The sequence below is a fragment of the Gambusia affinis genome, linkage group LG19 (genome assembly GCF_019740435.1).
Source record: "Gambusia affinis linkage group LG19, SWU_Gaff_1.0, whole genome shotgun sequence".
NCBI lineage: Eukaryota > Metazoa > Chordata > Actinopteri > Cyprinodontiformes > Poeciliidae > Gambusia > Gambusia affinis.
This window is the reverse complement of record NC_057886.1, coordinates 23,652,823-23,671,618: the sequence shown is the minus strand read 5'-3', so window position 1 is coordinate 23,671,618 and position 18,796 is coordinate 23,652,823. Positions and strand designations below refer to the sequence as shown.

Below are 18,796 nucleotides of genomic sequence, written 5' to 3'. Positions count from 1 at the left end.
AATCAGATCTGATTCCAGTAAAATCCAGAACAAAAAGCCTCATCAGAATAAACTAATCTGCATCATTTTGCGGCGCTGATTTTGTGCTGCACTCCTCTCTCCTCCCAGCATGTCTGCTCCTCAAGTGTCAGATTGCGACTGCAGGCACAAATGGATGATAATTGTATGCAAAATGGCTTCAGAGATTACAACCGCAACATGACGGCGCAGGTGGGGTTTCCTCTAAACGCTTCATTAGTCAGCGCCACGGTGTGTTTACCGGGAACGGGGCCGCCCCCTCGCTTCCTGCAGCTCTGGGCGGGGCAGCGGCTGCCGCGTCCGACTCTGACCGTCGGTCACTGGAGCTTCCTGGGGGAGGAAGGATAGAGGAGACGTAAAGCATCTGGTGGAGGGCAGGAAGCTGCGATATGATGGTTTGTGGTGGCTCTGAGGTCGGATCATTAAAGATGTGGAAACAGAACTCAGACCTGCAGCAGCCGGGCGAACACATTTCTGCTTCCTCATTAGAGGCGACGCCATCAGGAAAGCAGCACGCACCGCCAGACATGCTGCAGGAAGCCCAGATTCCTCTGCTGTTCTTCCAGTGATTCTGTGACACTGAGCGGAGCTTCGTTCCAGAGATGCAGAAAGTTTTCACACCCAGCCGCGTCCGGCGGGCCGTGGTCAGGTTCCAGCAGCCAGAGCGGGACAAACAGCTCGGAGGTTTGGACGGACAGCAGGAGTCTGGAGGTCGGATCTGAGTTCAGGCTGTGAGGCTCGGCCACGCAGAATGAAACCAGGTCACCCTGATCAGGAAGACATCAGCTGGAGCTTATGTCACTAAACACTTGGTTTGTCTGCAACTTCACAAAATGTTTGACTTTCACCGTTTCCATTGGTTTAAACTCCACATTAAATATACCAAGAGAATACAAGAAGCAGCAACATAACATTTAGCATGATGGAGCCAAACAATATGAAAAGTATTTCACAGTGGACATTCTCAGGACCAGCATGGGATAACTGGACTGTCACATCCCCTACTCCAGCATCAATCTACCAAACAGACAGCAGCAGCAAAAACAAAGGAGGCGGATCAGCAGCTGCTGAGTCATCAGGACATGGAGCCGATAGCTGCTCGTCATCCAGCAGCAGTCTTCAGTCAGAGGCCTTTTCAGGTTCACTCTAAGACTGCTACTGCAGATCCTTCCAGCCCACAGCATCACCGTTCACAACCGCTCTCCAAAGATACCTGGATAATTGAGTTATGACACTTAATCATCTGGACATTAATCACTGAATATTGATCCCGTTGTTCTGGAACTGAATAAAACCTGGTAATGATCAGGTCCATTTGCTAATTTTGGTTCAGATGCATGAAATCCCAGAAGAGAAAGAAGTTAGAAGGCTAGCATTAGCTTGAGTGCAGCAGGTTTTAAAAATGATTAAATTTGTCTTCTACAGTGAAGCAAACAGAAAATGAAACGGCTTCTCATCTTTATGCTGAGGAGGAAACGACGATACATCAAGCTGCTGAGGATGTTTCAGGTTTTGTGATGAAATGTTTGTTTCGTTGACCTGAACTGGACTCCGGCTCGGATCCCGTCGGTCTGAGATTACATCTGCAGAGTGAGAATGAGCTCCTGAACGGCTCCGCTTCCCCATAAACTGCTGCGCTTCAGCTGAAGGAGCTGCAGAGACGCAGTAATGATGCACACATCTGTCTTATCACCAGTTTTAATATGCTGCAGAGCCGGGGCCCCATCAGGGCCGCATGTGGCCCCATCAGGACCCCATCACATCGCATGTGGCCCCATCAGGACCCCATCGGATCGCATGTGGCCCCATCAGGACCCCATCGGATCGCATGTGGCCCCATCGCATAGCTGGCCCGATCCGCGGTCAGTTTCCTCAACAGGACGTCTCCGGACGCGGCTGAGCTTCGCCCGACTCCTGTGACTTTGCGGCTGAGTGTGTGAGACGTGCCGACACGCTGCTGGCTCCTGTTAGAGGCATTTTTCTGGAAAACGAGCGAATCTGTTCACAGATCCAAGATGTCAGGCTGACGGTAATCCTTCTGCATCGAGGCCGGGTTTCCAGGCCACGGCCCGGGAACAGCGGGCCAACATCCTGATCCAGTTTTCATAAATAATCCTGCTTCTTTGTGCCGATACAGTGGCTGATGTTTATTAGTAAGTAATTGTGACGACGTTGTCAGAGAGAGAGAGAGAGTCAGCGGAGCTTCATCACAAGGAAAACTAAAGCAAACGTCACAAAGTGTCAGTTTTAAACCTGCAGCTTCTTCCACCTGCTGACAGTTTATTTGTTAGAGACGTTTGATCAGGTCTGAAGTTTCCAAAACACAAAACCTCTGGAGATGAAGGGAGTTTGGAGTAAACCAACATGGCCGACTGGAAAGAAGACCAAGTTTATCAGAGAGGAAACGATGTGAAGGTTGTTGGAAATGTTCCCACATGAACCCGGCGGAGCAACACCAAGTTAAAATCCCCCATCAGTCTTGATGAGCGGCAGACGTTCATGAAGACGGTTCTCTGGGTGGAACCGTCGGCGGCTTCTAATCTGTAAGTCGCTTCATTTTGATGCCACAGTTAAAAGAAGTTCAGACTTTTCATCTGGAGAAACGGATTTCTGACTGCTGGTTTTACTGGCAGCGTTTCTTTAGCGACCTGCTTGTTGTTCCTCAGTCACGGCAGACGGTCCGGTCCGGTCCGGTCCAGTTTGGTTCGGTCCGGTTCGGTCCAGTCCGGTCCAGTTCGGTCCGGTCCGGTCCAGTTCGGTTTGGTCCGGTTCAGTCCGGTCCGGTCCGGTTCGGTCCGGTCCAGTTCGGTTTGGTCCGGTTGGCAGGAGAAGGATTTTTGTTTTGTGCTCCAACAGCTGAACGTCTCCCAGCAGTTCTGACTCAGTCGTTGTGTAATCGTGAACAGACTGAATGTCAAACATTGGTGTGAAAATCACTGACGGAGGAAAATAGTTCAGTAATTTTCTTAATCATTGGATAGAAAATGATTTAAGATTCAGTGTTTCTGATCTCTGATGTTTTAATAAGCATTCAGTTTTTTTCTCTGCACAAATGAAATAAAAAACTTTAAAAATCTGGATATTTAACATTTTAATTGAATTTTCTGTCTGATGTGGATTTCTGAACTCTGCTGATCAGATAATCATGTAACATCATGACGGTGTGAATTGATCAGAATTGACCAATTTCATTATCAATCTCTTTTATTAGTTCAGCTCCTTTGACTAGAAAATAAACTCTAAAACCAAATGAAACCTTTAACCCTCAGAATCCATCTTATTTCACAGTTTTGCATATTTTCTATTTTAGGAAGAATAAATCAGGAACCAGAACATGTCACTGGTGGCCCCTGGTTCTCCTGCTGTCAACACAAAGCATGACTCCTCCTCCACCGTGTTTTCAGATGATGGTTCATCCACTAACATCGTCAGACATTTGTTGTTTTCCGTGTCTGAACGTTTCATGGTGTGAATTTGTTTGCAGATTTGATCCTGGGGAACGCTGGGTTTAAAGGTTTTCCAATCGTTCCCTAAAGGTTGGGCGGCGATGGTTCCTGTTTTTGTTTTTTCCTTTTCGACTCTGAAACGGATCGGATTCCTTAGGGGAAGATTTGGGTTTTGGTTCTGGTCATCATCCTGGATGCTACTGGGAAAAAACCGTCTCTGCCGTCTGGACTGTTAGCTGTTAGCATGTCAGGATATTCATGACAGTCAAACAGCAAGAGTCTTCAGTCAGAGGCCTCTTTAGGTTAGTTTGAAGACTGACTGCTACTGGAGCTCCATAACGACATTTATGACATCATTTATGAAAACATGAAATTTTCCTTTCAGATAAATGTGGTATGTTTGTGTTGAACTGAGTTGATTCTGGACGTGTCGTGTGTTTGAATCAGTTTCAGAACCAGAGCAGAAATATTTACCATCCTGGAGTTGGACGGGTTCATTCTCTGTTCCTGCTGGTTGGATCCTCTGACGTTTCTCATTGTTACAGAGTTTAAATGTAATCTGGGTCTCTGTGGGCGGAGCGGCCGTCCTGTCAGGCTGGACAGACGGTTCTTCCTCTCTGACACCTTCAGAGCCGCTGTGGATTATAGGAGCTGCTGATGAACGTCATCTGAACCTCCACTGTTCAGGAGGAGACAGAGGGAACGTTGCTCTCCTGAAACAAAATGAAACAATATCAAACCCTGAAAGTCTTCAGCATTTTTATTGGCTGCAGTTCAAATTTACTGATGGTTTGTGTTGCAGGAAAAACATCTAAAATCAGTTCAGTTCCTGTCGTCACTCAGAAACTTAATAATATTAATATTATCAATAATAAAGTGATTTAGTTCATCTGTGGCTCCTGGAGAAGAAATAAAAACCATTTTTCTGCTGTTTTGATGTTTTTGATCTAAAGTATTTGAAGCTGAAACGCTCTGAGCAGCCAATCCAACGGCTCCTTTTGTTCTCCTCAATCCTGATTGGCTGAAGCCCCAGACTGCAGATATGAGCTCCGGTTTCCTCTGTGGGTTTCGACGCACATTAAAGGATATTTAAAATAAGCAGTAATATGTATTTTTAGAGGATGATGCTGTGATTATTAACCCAAAGTCCTTCCAGGTTGATCAGGTTGGTTTGAGGTTCAGCAACACTTTGGTTATTAGAAAAAGATCCATTAATTCGTTACGTATCTGATAGAAAGTGAAAGGAGTCTCACAGCATCTGGACTCATTTCCCGTCTCCGTCTTGGTGAAGTTCAGAGGAACATCTAATTAAACTCGACACGGCGCCTCGTTTGCACAGGGATCAGTGGTTTTACATCCTCTGAATAAATCCACTTCCTGCCTCCAGAGGTGCATCTTAAATCACATCCTAATCAAATAAATATCTCCCTTCTCATAAACCAAGAGCACGTTAATAAAACATCACATTGTTGTGACGTTTCAGAGGAAAACGTCAGAATAAACGAGGTTCAAATGTGATGCAGGTGTGTAAACTTCCTCTCTTTTTCCTGCTGATCCTCTCAGGTCCGTGTTGTGGACACTTTCAAACTGTGACGCATTCACAGTTATTGTAGGGGCAATTAAAGGCCTAACAAGGAGAGGAAGGGCTTTCTGAGCGGGAGGCGGATCAGAACCAGAGGAAGCTGCTCCTTCACACTCGACCCCATTAGAGGGAAAAGCAGGGAGGAGTGTTTCTGCTTTTCTGCCCTTCACACCGTTCATTTCAGAAGAACGATCTGTGGCTGACCTACTTTCTGCTGCGATAGCAACACCGTCGGGTCAGACTGAATTAATGACCTTTCACTCCTCGGCTTTCAGCTGCTTTCTATCAAAACCAATTAAGACGAGGAGTTGAGAAACAAACCTGTTTGTTAATCCGACATTAACATCCAAAACAGAACAAAGTTACAGAACTCACCAGTCGAATGTGTTTGTCAAAGAGCTCCGATATTTTAAAATTTACAAACAATCTTCAAAAATAAAAAAATTAAACATTAAAACTAAAAATGAAATTATCTGAACTCAGGTTGTTTCACACCCATTTCATCCAGTTCAAAACGTCTGAATCAGGAAGAGAGAAAGAGAGAAAAAAAGAAGAAAGACAGAAGATTTAGAAATGTGTTTTTTTTCCAAAGATATTAAATATTTGAGTGACTGAAGCTGAATTTTAAAACTCTAAATAATTGATTGATGATCTCATCATTATGACGTCTTTTACGTTCTCCTCAACTCTGTGGATTTAGGCTGAAGCCCCAGACTGCAGATATGAGCTCGGTTTCCTCTGTGGAAATGTTGATGCACATTAGAGGATATTTAAAATAAGCAGTAATATGTATTTTTAGAGGATGATGCTGTGATTATTAATAAAGTCCTTCCAGGTTGAATACAGGTTGGTTTGAGGTTACAGCAAAATCATTTATTAGAAAAAGATCCTTTTAATTATTTATCTGATAAGTGAAAGGAGTCTCACAGCATCTGGACTCATTTCCGTCTCCGTCTTGGTGAAGTTCAGAGAACATCTAATTAAATGGAGGAGATGCGCATTTTGTTGGTGGAAACAGGGATAGTGGTTTTACAGTTTCTGAATAAATCCACTTCCTGCCTCCAGAGGTGCATCTTAAATCACATCCTAATCAAATTTAAATATCTCCTTCTCATCTTTTGGGCTCGTTAATGAAGTTGCTCATTTGGGGTTGGGAATAAGCAGAGACTCATAATAAATTCAAAATTTGTCCATCATGTAAACTTCCTCTCTTTTCCTGCTGATCCTCTCAGGTCCGTGTTCATCATTTCCTGGATGATCGCATTCCCGCTGAGTCTTTGTTAATGTCAAGTTAAAGGCCTCTGAAGGGCTTTCGAGCGGGAGGCGGATCAGAAAACCGAGACTAATTAAAGCTGCTCCTAATCACGCGAAAACAGCCGAATGAACGTGTCCGTGGTTGGCAATAGTTATAATGGCAAGTGCTGCTAGCACCGTTATAATTATTAATATTACGATAAGTGTCGAACGATCTGTGGCTGGCCTACTTTCGCTGCTGACATCAAACTCAGGGTCAGACTGAATTGGAGGCTGGGGGAGAGGGGCTTTAAAACCTCCTTCTTAGCTGCTTTCTATCAAAACCAATTAACAGTGGAGTTGACAAATTACTCATGTTTTTTATTTTGTACGACATTCCTCTTCAGTTCAACCGTTACAGAACACATTGTTGATGTTACCATTATAAAGATAACTTCGATATTTTAAAGATCAATGTGATTTTCAAAATTGTTAAACTGCTTAAAACTAAAAATGAAATTATCTTAATCCTGCAGGTTAGTTACACCCATTTCATCCAGTTCAAAACTTCTGAATCAGGAAGAAAAAGATTAAAAAAGACTTTTCAAGGAGTAATCAGTAGATTTATTAAAGTTACTTTTTCAAAGTAACTATGCCATCAGTTTTGGCCAGGGGGCTGAAGGTGGAGTTTAGAACTCCACCCCTTTCACAGGAGGCAGCAGGCATTAAGCTCCTTGAAGGGGGGCTCACCCTTTCATACTTTGAAAACCCCTGATCTAGTTTAACTTTAGCAGCATGTTAGCATGTTAGCTTAGCATGGCCTGCTGGTCAAACCTTCATATTTGACCTCTGAGGTCGTTTCTCATGATGGTCCCTGAAGATTCAGTATTTTTCTGGTTCATTGTTTTTCAGTTTGTTGTTTTTTATTTTATTTTGGATCTTTCATCCGTTTCCTGTTTGCTGTGTTTGTGAATCGGTGCTGCGATGTGATTGGCCGGTTCACTTCAGTTAAGAAGTCAGAATGTCGTCATGGTGACGCATCGTTTGTAATTTCTCTTTCAAACTTAATTTACAGCTTTATTTCCATAAGCAAACCGTTTTTATTTTGGTAGTTCAGAGTGTGAACGTCAATAAATCATCTTTGTGCTTTCTGAAAAAAAAATGCTTTGCCTCATGGTGGAGGAAAGTAAGCTGGTTATCTGGTAACCATGGCAACGCGGCGTTTGCTGGAGGTCAGGTGTGCTGCAGGCTGGAGGTGATGCAGCGTCTTACTGAACGTTCATCCTGATGTCCAGGAGACGCGGAGCGGTCCTCAGGCCTCCCCTCCTCCGTTTTCAGTCTCTGCAAGTTTCAAGTTTTTATGAAGCTGAAAAATAAATGAAAAGCATCCAAACGAAGGCAGCTTTTCCCCCTGAACGCTGCGGAGAGAAAACACGCCGTAGTCAAACAGTTTCAGGCTGTTAACTGGATTTACTGGAGTCAGAAACACGCTGAGGGAGAAACGCTCTGCCTGCTTCCAGCGTGAGCTGCGTCTCTGAAGGAGATCAAGATGTTCATGTGAAGATTTATTACATGCAGAGATTCATCCTGAACTTTTTCTTATCTTTAATAAGAAAATCAGCCATGAATAAAACCACTGAAGTATTTTGAATATCAAAATATGGCATTATTAAAAGTATATTAAAGGTATATTCATTGCCTCTGTAGTATTCAGTCAGTACTTGGTCTGGGCTCCTTTTGCATGAATTACTGCATCAATGCAGCGTAGCACGGAGGGGAGCAGACTGAGGTTCTGCTGGGAGGTTCAGGACGTCTAGCTGCCGGCGGCCATGTTGGTTCTGTTGTCTCTCCTCTTCCTCAGACAATCTGCTGGCCAATAAAAACAGGAACGCCAGAATCCCATCGCAGTGCCGAAAATAAAAATCTCCATAAAACTCTTCAGAGGAAGGAAGCCGAGTGTTTTTTTAACGTGGACGTTCATGCCAGTTAAATGTGAATGTTTTGTGTGAGTCGTTTACGACCCCAAAGCGAGAAGAAGAGCGTTGATGTTACCCAGCAGCACTCAGTTTACAGCAGTAAAGATGGATCTTAAAGTTCTTCAGCTATCAGAGCCGATAACACGTCACAAAATCATAACAGAACGAAGGAAACTAAAACGAAACTAGATATTCAGTCGTTAGTGTGGAGTTGATCAGGCGCAGTGGTATAGTTAAAGTTTCATTTATTGTTTGCTTCCAGATTTACTGTCTGTCTTCTGCTGCAGAATCATGACGCATTTCTCACATCAGCGACGTGAAAGTCAGATGAAATGCGACGCGACGGTTCAGATCGCAGAACCTTGAATCAGAACTGTCCTTCAGACTGCGGTGAACAATTGGATTTGGGTCACATGTGCTGCTGTGTGAACGGAGCTTTAACTGGGACTCACTATGGATCTGATGAAACCCAGTGGACCAGAACCAGCGGACGTCATGGCGACCCAAACGTCGCTGGTCAGTCCACCGACTCCACTCCACTCTTCCTCCAGGTTCTTTAGGTCCAAATGAGATGGAAACGGTTTCATCTAAAAACAGGAGCGTTTGTGTTTGGACCTGTGAGCCGGTCCTTGTCCTCCTGAGTTCTTCTGGGTCCGGCTGCAGTTTGCTGCAGTTTGCTGCAGCAGAGTGATGCTGGCCCCATTTTCTGCCTCTACTGGTTTTCAGATTATCAAACTGGGACAGCTGGAAATTGCCAGATGAAATTAGCAGTGGGTGTTTCCTGAGCGACGCTCCCTGGATGCCAACAGAATTTCAGTGAAAAAAACAAAAGCTTGAATCCATTGTGAGATGAAAAAACAGCAAACAGCGACCAGAAGCAACAACATCGATGAAAAAACTCCTTTAATTTAACGTCTGGTAGAATCTGACATTTTAATGAGTCTAAGGAGACGTCAAGTGATGTTCCAGCTGAAGAAATGTTCTTTATGGAGAGATCAGAGGTTCAATCGATCAGTTCAGATATTAATGTTTCACAGCGTTGATGTGAAGCTGAGAAAAACCTGCAGCTCAGTCGCTGACCTCAATAAGTCGCCTCTCGGCCACGCCCCTGAAGTCACGCCCCTGAAGCCACGCCTCCATACAGCCACGCCCCTGAAGCCACGCCTCCATGCAGCCACGCCCCTGAAGCCACGCCTCCATGCAGCCACGGCTGTGACCATCTCTACAGAAGCCAGCGTGTGATTGGTTGTTTCGACGCCGTCATGGCTGACTGTGCCGCTTTCTGCACAACCTGACGTCCCGTTCAAAGGGTCTGATTCTCTATCAGATTTTCAGGTTCTGCAGGTTCTGCTGTTGGTCCATCTGTTTCTCCATCAGATGCCATCTGGTGCACTGGGTTTTATTTAGGGGCATCAGGGTCCAAAAGCCCCATTTCAGGGTTGAAACTCAACAAATGAACCAAAGTTAACAGAAACGGTACAATTATATGTTTCCATTTAATCTGTTTATGGATAAATTGATTCCACGTTAAACTGGGTCACCAGAGCCGACCTGTAGGAATCCAGACTTCTGGGTCGGTACAGTACCACTGCAGTCGTGTCACATAGTCTTAACTCTTTTCTTAGATTATATCCATAGAGCTGGTGCTCTTCAGCAGCAGCTGACTGTGAGGGTCCCTGCAGAGCGGCACCGGGCCGGGCCTCGGGTCAGGAGCCGTCGGTCACCATATGGACTGTAATGGTGGCAGATCTGAGTCGGGCCAGTTCTTTACTGGGATCCATTAAAGGATCTCGGTGGATTCAGGAACATTTAAAGATACAGTTTAGTTTTAACACCAAGGCGCCCGACGCCATGGAGACGGAAACCAAACAGGAAATACAGAATGACATGAATCTCAAAACCTTCATGTTTCATATGAGTGAAGTTTGAACTGATCTCAGGTTTCTGCGTCAGTGAAGCTTTTTGTTTTATGACTGACTTGGTTTTCTTTAATAAGCTGATATGTTTTCACATTTTGAGCATATTTGACGTGAATATCTTGAATCTTTAACCGTCTGGATCTGAAAGGTAAAGTTTAGGCAGTGGCGTTGATCCGGAGCGGCGCAGAACCGAACCGATCCCTCGGACCTCAGCAGGTAGCGGGAACCTGCAGCGCCTCGTGTTGCTTTATGTAACTGTTGTCCCGTCGGCGTGGACAGGTTCTCCGTGCTGCGTGCGACACCCCGAGCCTCCAGCGCTGGCCTAGTTAAAGGGGTATTTTAAGACTTCCCACATGGGGTTCGTTTGCCCTTATCTGTTTCTCAAGTTCAGCTGTTTTCCTCGGAAAGCTCAAGTGTCAGGCCACAGGAAGGGAAGCTCTCCGTTGTGAAGGTGAACTCAGTCCAACGTGTTGCAGTCAGAAGTGATTTCTCTGGAAGTAGGTCACTCAGCGGAGGGAGGAAAACAATAGCCTGGATTTAATGAAGGCTCTGAAACAAGGAGGAGATTGATCTCATAGTGCTATAGAGTTTTGTAAAATAGAAGTTCCTGCTCTACTTTTCCAAGTCTATGATTTTTCTGTTGAGCTTTTTTAGATTTTGTCTCCTTGTTGGGTTAAGATCAGGATCAGAGCCGTGATGTTTATTGATGCTCTGATTTGGGTTGATAACCGATGTTAATATTGATAACCAATATCTATTGATATTTATGTTCAAAAGGAAATGACCACACTGCTTCTCTGATTCAGTTAAACTTCCCACAATGCTTTGCTGCATCATTATGACATGATCGGCCTCCTCTCCCCCTCCAGAAACAAAAAGATGGAAATTTAATTTTTTTCCCTCCTGATGGTCCATTAGAACCAGAACTCCATCTTCTGCTCCACCTGCAGCTGCTGTGGTTCTGAGTCAAACCAACCTGTTCCCCTCCTGGCCTGTGGGGGCGCTGCACCAACAACCACTGAAGGAAACCACACAAAAACCTCTGAAGACACTGAGAGCAACTTCCTTCTTCACCAGATGGAAACAAGATGGAGGCGTCAGATTTTAGTGTTGGAGGATTTCTCTTTAGTCTTTGGCTGAAGACCAGGAGACATTTCTGCTGCTAGCGCTAGGCTAGCATGTTAGCTTTGGTTGGATTTACCCAGAATGCCTTGCTCTGTAGTCACTTCTCTGGTCCGCTTGGTGTTCACATGTGAATTTAAACCCAACCAGCCCGAGGTTTGGAGGACCAGAGTTTTTATTTATTGATCCAGATGTTCTGAATATCGACCAAGTTGATCCGATATCGATGTTAGTGTCGATGTTTGACGGGACAGAGGATGAATTTAACATTTCTCCAGATTCCTGAGCGCTGAGGTTTTGGTAACTTTGAGGTTAAATTAGTTCAAACTGTTAAAATAAACATAAAAATTATTTCTGAGGATGGAATAACTTTGTAAGTTTGTATTTTAGAGGATGTCAGATGTCTGGGAGGGATCCATTTAATTTCAATAAAGAATCAAAGAAAACATAAAAAATAACCCTAAAACGGCCCTGGACGCCCGGGCCGGTGTGGTGCCCCACATTCTGCTTTAGCGGCCGATAAATGCATCAGATTCTGATGAGAAGCTGGAGTCTGATCAGGAGCAGCTTGATAAATTATACATCTGTCTTCTTCCACCGCACAACCATCTGGACCACTGCTGAACAGGCACGAGAAATGAAACCGTGAAGATGAGGTTCTGCAGGAAACCAGTCAACTCTGATCTAATGACGCGACCCGACGGAGGCTCCGGCGGTTCCGCTCTGCTCCGGTGGTTCCGCTCTGCCGCTTTGGCTCCAACGGCGTCTGCGGCGTTTTTAATGGCTTCTGGATCCATTTAATTAGCGGCGTGTGGTTGGAGGTCGTCCTTCCCTCTGCTCCGCTCCGCCAGAGAGCAGGATCTCCAGCCGGGCTTCACTCATCAGACTCTCAGTGGAAATGAGATCTGAATGTGAAATGTTTATGCCGGATTGTTTTAATCTGCTGCAGGGGGATAATGGGCTCCGAGGTAACAGCTAGAAAATAATGGAGGCTCATTATTTTCCCAAAGTCCTAATCAACAGTTCTGATTGTGATTAAATTGAAATCTGCGCCTTCGACTGTGAGAAGAAACACGAGGTTGTGGCTTCGTTATGGGACTGGATTTAAGGTTTAGTGGTTCTGCTGCACCAATCAGCAGCTCTTCAGTCTGCTGATTGAAGAGCTGCTGGGTTAGGGTTAGGGTTAGGGGTGTAAGTTAGGGTTAGGGTTAGGGGTTTAAATATGAAACCCAGCAAACAATCATCCAAAATACGGTTTTTATCCCGTTTATTTTCCACATTTCATACATCAGAACGAACATTTCTGTTGCCGCTTTTATGAACCAAAATAAAACATATTTACAAAAACACATTCAGCAGAGCTTTCAGCTTCTAGGTGAGCAGATCTAGAGCTGGTTCTGCAGTTTAGCTTTAGGTCACAAAAAAAATCAAAGTAACATGTAGAAACTGTTGCCTGATTTTTCCATATTTGTAAGAAACAAGATGATAATATCTCTGTTTATGATATAGATCTTTATAGATCTTTATAGATCTCTATAGATCTTTGTGTCTCAGATTGTTGGCCTTTCAGGAAGTCGTGACAGGAGTTGATGTTTGACTCTAGCAGCCTGTCAGGAGGGATTTCTGCAGCCTCCACCTGTGGATGGTTGTTTGACGATCAGGTGATCAGATCATCAGGATGCTGCAATAAATCTGCACAGGAAATGATTCAAAAATGAAAGAAAAAGATGAAAATGTTTCCCTGCTGCTCTGCAGGATCATCAGCAGGTGAAGATGGAGTCATGACTCTCCTGATAGACGTCAGATAAACTCACTGGTTCAAACCTCCTGTCTGCAAAGTGCTTGTTTTGTTACCTGGATGAAATGAATTCCAGTCATGCGATGCCCACCAGGATTTGATCTGCAGCAGTCATAACCTTTGGAAGGCAGTCGGATGTGTCTGGCAGCAGAATGAGGCGCGGCGGCGGCGCGGCGCTCTGAGGGCTTGTTAAAGCATCACTCCGTCGTGTGAGGAGAGCGCCGGGCGGCGTTGTGTGTTTTAACAGATTCCCCGTCTCGCTCCAACGTCTTCAGCTCACTTTTAATTTAGCTTTTCATCCGTCAGGTCCTCAAAGCGCAATTTCTGTTTAGTAATTTATAAAATGCGGCCTGTGATGGTCGGTGTGTTTACCATGGACTGTGTTTTCAAAAAACACAGAAAGCCATCATCTCCTGCTGCAGTGAAGATTGAAGAGCATCCTCCATCTCAGCTACTTCCTGGGTCAAATTAAAAAGGAAAATCTTTTTATTTAAAGGAGAGAAAGAAAGAAAAAAGCTGAAAATGTCCTGCAGGCGTGGAGGTGGAGCTCCGTCTCAAACTGTTGGGTTTGTTTTCTGTGAACCAAACCTGAGGATTTATTATTCATGTCCTGTTTGGAGTTTAATTCAGGCAAATGTCCGGTCAGCCCTACCACAAGTTCAGTGTTTTACAGCCTACATTTGACTGTTTTACTATATTTAAAGAAAACCTGAGCCAACATCAGGAGAACATGATAAAAGATGGTTGATTTGTAACAAATTTAATGTATAAAAAAAGACAAAACGATTATTTATTTTCTTCATACTGAATATTGAAAAATCATTTTCCATGAACTTGGATGCATTTTGGTTCAAAGCATCACAATTAACTCTTCAAACCATCAGAAGATAAAAACCTCAGAAACTCCAACCTGAAAATGAAAACGGAGCGAGCGTCTCCATGGAAACGGTTTTAAAAGGTTTTATTTGGAAACGTTTTCTGTTCCTGCTGCTCAGGATGGAAACTATTACAGCAAAAACACAAATTCCACGTTACCAGTGGGAATCTGTTCTCACCAATCCACGTGAAAACTGATGCTCTCTTGTCGGCCATGACGGTTCTGATCATCAGAACCTGGAGAGTCCGGCTGGGTTCTGCTGGGTTCTGCCATTGATCATTTTCACCCATAAAGTCTGAAGCCATTTATTCAGAAACAAAAATATTTCTTGTTTCGTTTCCACCAGCAGCTGAGCCTCAGTGAAGGTCGTGACCTCAGGGCAGAGGTCGACGAAGCTCCGCCCCCTAAAGCTCTAAAAGCAACTGATTTAAGTTTTAGTCAGATGAATGTTCTGTGGAAATGTTTCTGAATGAGATGAGAAGTAGAGGAAACCAGGCAGCAGGTTTTTCTTTCCTCTGATGAAGCTGCAGCAACAGGAAGCTGCAGCAACAGGAAGCTGCAGCAACAGGAAGCTGCAGCAACAGGAACGTTTTTCTCCGTCTCTTTGCTTCATGAGTGTTAAGACAGAAAAACTATTCTGATTGGTTTCTGTCCTCCTTCATCCCTCCTTCCTCAGCGCTCCTTCTTGTCTTCCTTCAAATCGTTTTATTTGGTAGCAGCGTGTTCGCGCTGTGGTCACAGTTTGACCTTCTCTTGACCTTGGTGTTTTTCTGTCCACCTGTCCAGGTGGGCCAATGAGAGGCCTTCCTCTGCAGTCGGTCCTGCAGGTGAACCGTGACGACCAACCACGATCACAGAAAAACGGCCTAGTTAAAGATCTGAACTCCCTGCTTTACATTGGCTGTTGTGATGAAACTCAGATGAGTTTCCAGAATGATGCAGACAGTAAAGCATGATTAATGTTTCCTTCAGGAGAAATCCTGTGAGGTTCTGACCCAGAATGTGTCTTCATGCTTCCTGTCGGGTCAGACAGAAGTTAATGATGTGAGTTAACGAGGACGCTCTCGCCGGATGGGATTGGTCCATCACACGCTTGGCGTGGCTCCTCCTCTTCTTTGTGCATTTTTCAAAATAACCGCCAGGTCTAATAGTTTACTCTCAAAGAAACGTTCCTCGTTTCCAGAGGAGTTTTAAAAGCTGACTGTTGTTCTGCTCCTTCTGCCTGGAATATTCTCCAAACTGAACAGAAAATGTTTCATTTAAAAGCCAAAAGGTTCCACAGAACAGTGGCAGTGTGTTAATGTTGTGAAAAAAGAAACTTTTATCTATTTATGTAAGGTTCATGGCTTTTATTTACACTAAAATCTGCATAACTGCACTGCATTTTTAATATATTAGTTCTTAATCAGTTGCACTTTATATATCAAATGACTGTTTCAAACAGATTTGTGTTTCTGAAGAGTTGAATAAATGAAAATTAATAATGTGGTAGAATCCTTTGCAGTAGAAAACCCTCAAAGGGAGTGAATCCTTTTTTTGTGGAGCTTCGGTCTAGTTAAATCCTGGTGTTCTGGTGCTTTTCTGCTCAGTTTGGCCTGAACTTGCTGCAGCGCCACCTAGCTGCAGAGAACGTTTGGCATGAAGCTGTAAACTGATGTCAGGAGGCTCAATGGGGAAACAGACTTTGATTATGTGTTTGAATCATGAAAGAACAATCCAGACCTTTTCCTGGTCGTTATGAAAATGGGGTTGATGTCGTCGACTTAAAGACGCTTCCCTTGTTTTAAAACCTCGGCGGTTTGTCTTGACATTTCAAAAAGTCCCACAGCGCTGAAGGAGTGCTGACATTATCACTCCAGTGTTCGTTAGAGATTCTGATGAGGGAGGGCGATATTTTGGATGACAGCAACTAATCAATTAAGCCGGCGGCCTCTTAGCGTGAGGCGCTGCAGCCACTCTGACTGTCACCGGGTAGAAAAGAAGAAACGCTGCGACTCCCTCTGACGACAAATTAATCACAACTCTTGTAATAAATGCTGTTAATGTAGTTGTAGTGTCTCTCAACATGCAGTGCCTCCCGGTTTACTGTTAATTACCATCATCATCCACAATTGTTTACTTGTTGCAAATGATCATTTAATTAGGTAACTTCAGAACGAGGATCCAAATATTATGGATGGATCATAACAAGATCAGAGGAAGCGACTCCGGCAGCCGCTTAAGGAAGCTCAGCTCTGTAGGACGAGTTTCAATCACATTTCTGTGTAAATAGATGCAATTATGTGTTGTAATCATCACAGCGCAGGAAAAGCCTCTGGCTGAGATTCTGTAAAGTGGAAATTGTTCGACTGACAGGAGAAACGAGGAGCTGAAGAAAAACATGACAGGAGAAAAACTGGAGAAACTCTTTCTGTACGGAGAGTCTGCAGCCAAAATCAATCAATAAATGATCATAACAACAAAATAAAGGCATGGAATGTACCAACAAATATAAACTTGAATATTTTAAACATCATTAATTTCATGTGTGTTTAATATTTTATTGGTTCTGATCTAAACTTCTGATTGATTCCATTTTACTCCAATCATCTTGATTGGATCATTTTTAGCCCCGCCCATTATTTCATCATTTTAGGCTGATGGATCTGAAAAAATAATCCCTGAAATGGTTGATATGAAAAATTATTACTCCTGCATTTATTAATTATACATAATTAAAATGTATTATTTTTTATTTTGAATATTGTCTGACTCATTCAGGTCATTAATGTTAGTTTAGTTTTACTTTTGATTCTCCATAAAGGAACTGAAAGTCAACCAGATAATCTGGACATTATGGGATTAAAAAACTCTTCAGGCTGGATTTTTTATTTCATAATCAATTTCAGCAGAAAAACCCAAAACTTGGTTTGTGTGAAATGAGATGAGCTTCAGCTGCAGTGAAATTCCTGCAGACTCTGGATCAGCGTTAGCATTCTGTTGGCTCTCCGTTAAATGCCACCAAGCACAGAGCTTGACTCATAATTACAAAGTCATTAAAAGATCTCAGCTGCAATTTTCCAGTTTGTGGTGTCTTGACAAAGCCTGCCTTTTCTCCTCCATTTAATCGCTCCATCACCCTGCTTATCTACAGTGGCTGTATGCCGAGGAGCCAATGTAATTATGGGAAAACACGGAGCGTAATTATAGAAAATAACTTACGGGATAATTCGTTTTAGAATACCGGCTGCATTTTCTTCACACCAAACACCAGATGAAGCCCTGACAGCGATTAGAGCGTCGTTGTTTAATGGCTGCATCACCTCAGATCTGATTGTTGTTGGTTTGAGCATCAGGCCAGCAGACGGATAACATGCAGTAATTGGTTCAAGAGGTCATATTATGGTTTGAACAGGAGAAAATTAAATTAGTGTTTCTGTTTTTATATTGACAGAAATGCACTTAATATTTTAATCTTTTCCATTCAGATTATTTAAATGATATTAGCCACATTGTTATGCTATATAATTCTAGCTAAAAGAGAATAAAAAGTTTATTTTTGTCCATTCCGGTTGCATAAATCAGAAGTCCAGTCCGGGTTCCAGTCCAGACTTTGAAGGAATCCCATGTTGAGCCTGACAGCGCCACCTATCTCAAATTTATTTCAGTAATTCAGCTAAAAATGAATACAGGTTTATTTTTCAAGCATTTATTTCTTCATTTAGATCAGGAACGTCAATGTTGATAAAACCCATTAAACTCTTAAAACGTTATTAATCATCTGCAGATACATTCAGAAATATTAATTCAAATGAACCTAACTGAGGTCTTGGTGTCGATTTGATCTCTAATCGGGTTTAAAACGAGCAGCTCGGTTTTCACTGAGCAGGTTTCTTTCTTCTGCGAACTCTTCAGCCTTCCTGTTTCCTGCTTCCTGTTCTTCTGGACTCCAACGTTCCACGGCAAGGATAACGGCAGCTTTGTGTGATGTTACTTCTGAGATATCGAAGAAGACATCAGATAAATCTGTGCTTATCCTTGTTAGTAAATCACAGACTCCCAGAAGCTGCTGGAGGCGCCGTCGTCGTGGGAAACGGTGACTGTGAGACTCGGCTGCTCCGTCGGATCCAAACAAACATGGAGGAGTCTCGTCCACATCTGGAGTTTGCGAGGTGGAAAATTAACTAATTTGTCAAAAGCAGAAAGGAAATCAGAGACAAACTGTTCTATTAGTTTTTCTTACTCAGAAGTTGTTTACTTGCAGACGGAGCAGGAATGATTTGCTCAGCGCACAAAATGGAAAACGCAACTGAGGAATGAGATTTTCTCTTAATTACCCAGAGATGTGGCATTAAGAGGCTTTGGTTTGTTTCACTGAAGCAGAGAGATCAGGAGGGACTCGGAAAATGACCAACAAGAGTCATTAAAACTTTGGTCTTCTCTGTTTTAATGATTAATGTGTTTCTGTTCATAAAACCTGCAGTCGCTTCACACACAAATACTGAAAGATTCATTAATTTACTCCATATTTGATGTTGGCAGGATTTCTAAACCACTTCTCAATGTTAACACAACTTTAACTAACCAATGCAGATTTGTGTGTAGCTACAATGGCGGGGGGGGAGGGGGGGGTCTATTCTGTCAGTGGAGGACTGTAGAGTTAGATGGTAGAGCTAGGTGATGTAGAGCTAGATGATGTAGAGCTAGATGATGTAGAGCTAGGTGGTGTAGAACCAGGTGGCGTAGAGCTAGGTGGTGTAGAACCGGGTGGTGTAGAACCAGGTGGTGTCTCCATCCTCCTGGTTCTAGTCAGAACTCCAGCAGCAGCGTTCTGGACCGTTGGGTT

At 43.5% G+C, this 18,796-nt stretch overlaps 2 protein-coding genes across 9 annotated transcripts in view; one reads left to right on the top strand and one right to left on the bottom strand.

Annotated features, from left to right (window-relative positions):
• Positions 1-18,796, top strand: part of LOC122821996 (protein shisa-6) — a 56,001-nt gene that overhangs the window by 22,182 nt on the left and 15,023 nt on the right. The gene's annotated exons all lie outside the window — the stretch shown is intronic.
• Positions 1-18,796, bottom strand: part of LOC122821997 — a 31,117-nt gene that overhangs the window by 5,978 nt on the left and 6,343 nt on the right. For 2 of the 3 annotated variants that reach the window (XR_006369091.1, XR_006369092.1), the window contains exon 2: positions 3,939-4,177. Coding sequence is in view for 1 of the 3 variants with exons in the window: in XM_044100314.1 (XP_043956249.1) it covers positions 260-348; positions 468-519 (141 nt within the window). In the remaining 2 variants the exon portion in view is untranslated. Of the gene's footprint in view, positions 1-259; positions 349-467; positions 786-3,938; positions 4,178-18,796 lie in introns of all 3 variants that reach the window. The other variant, XM_044100314.1, reaches the window with a different exon arrangement.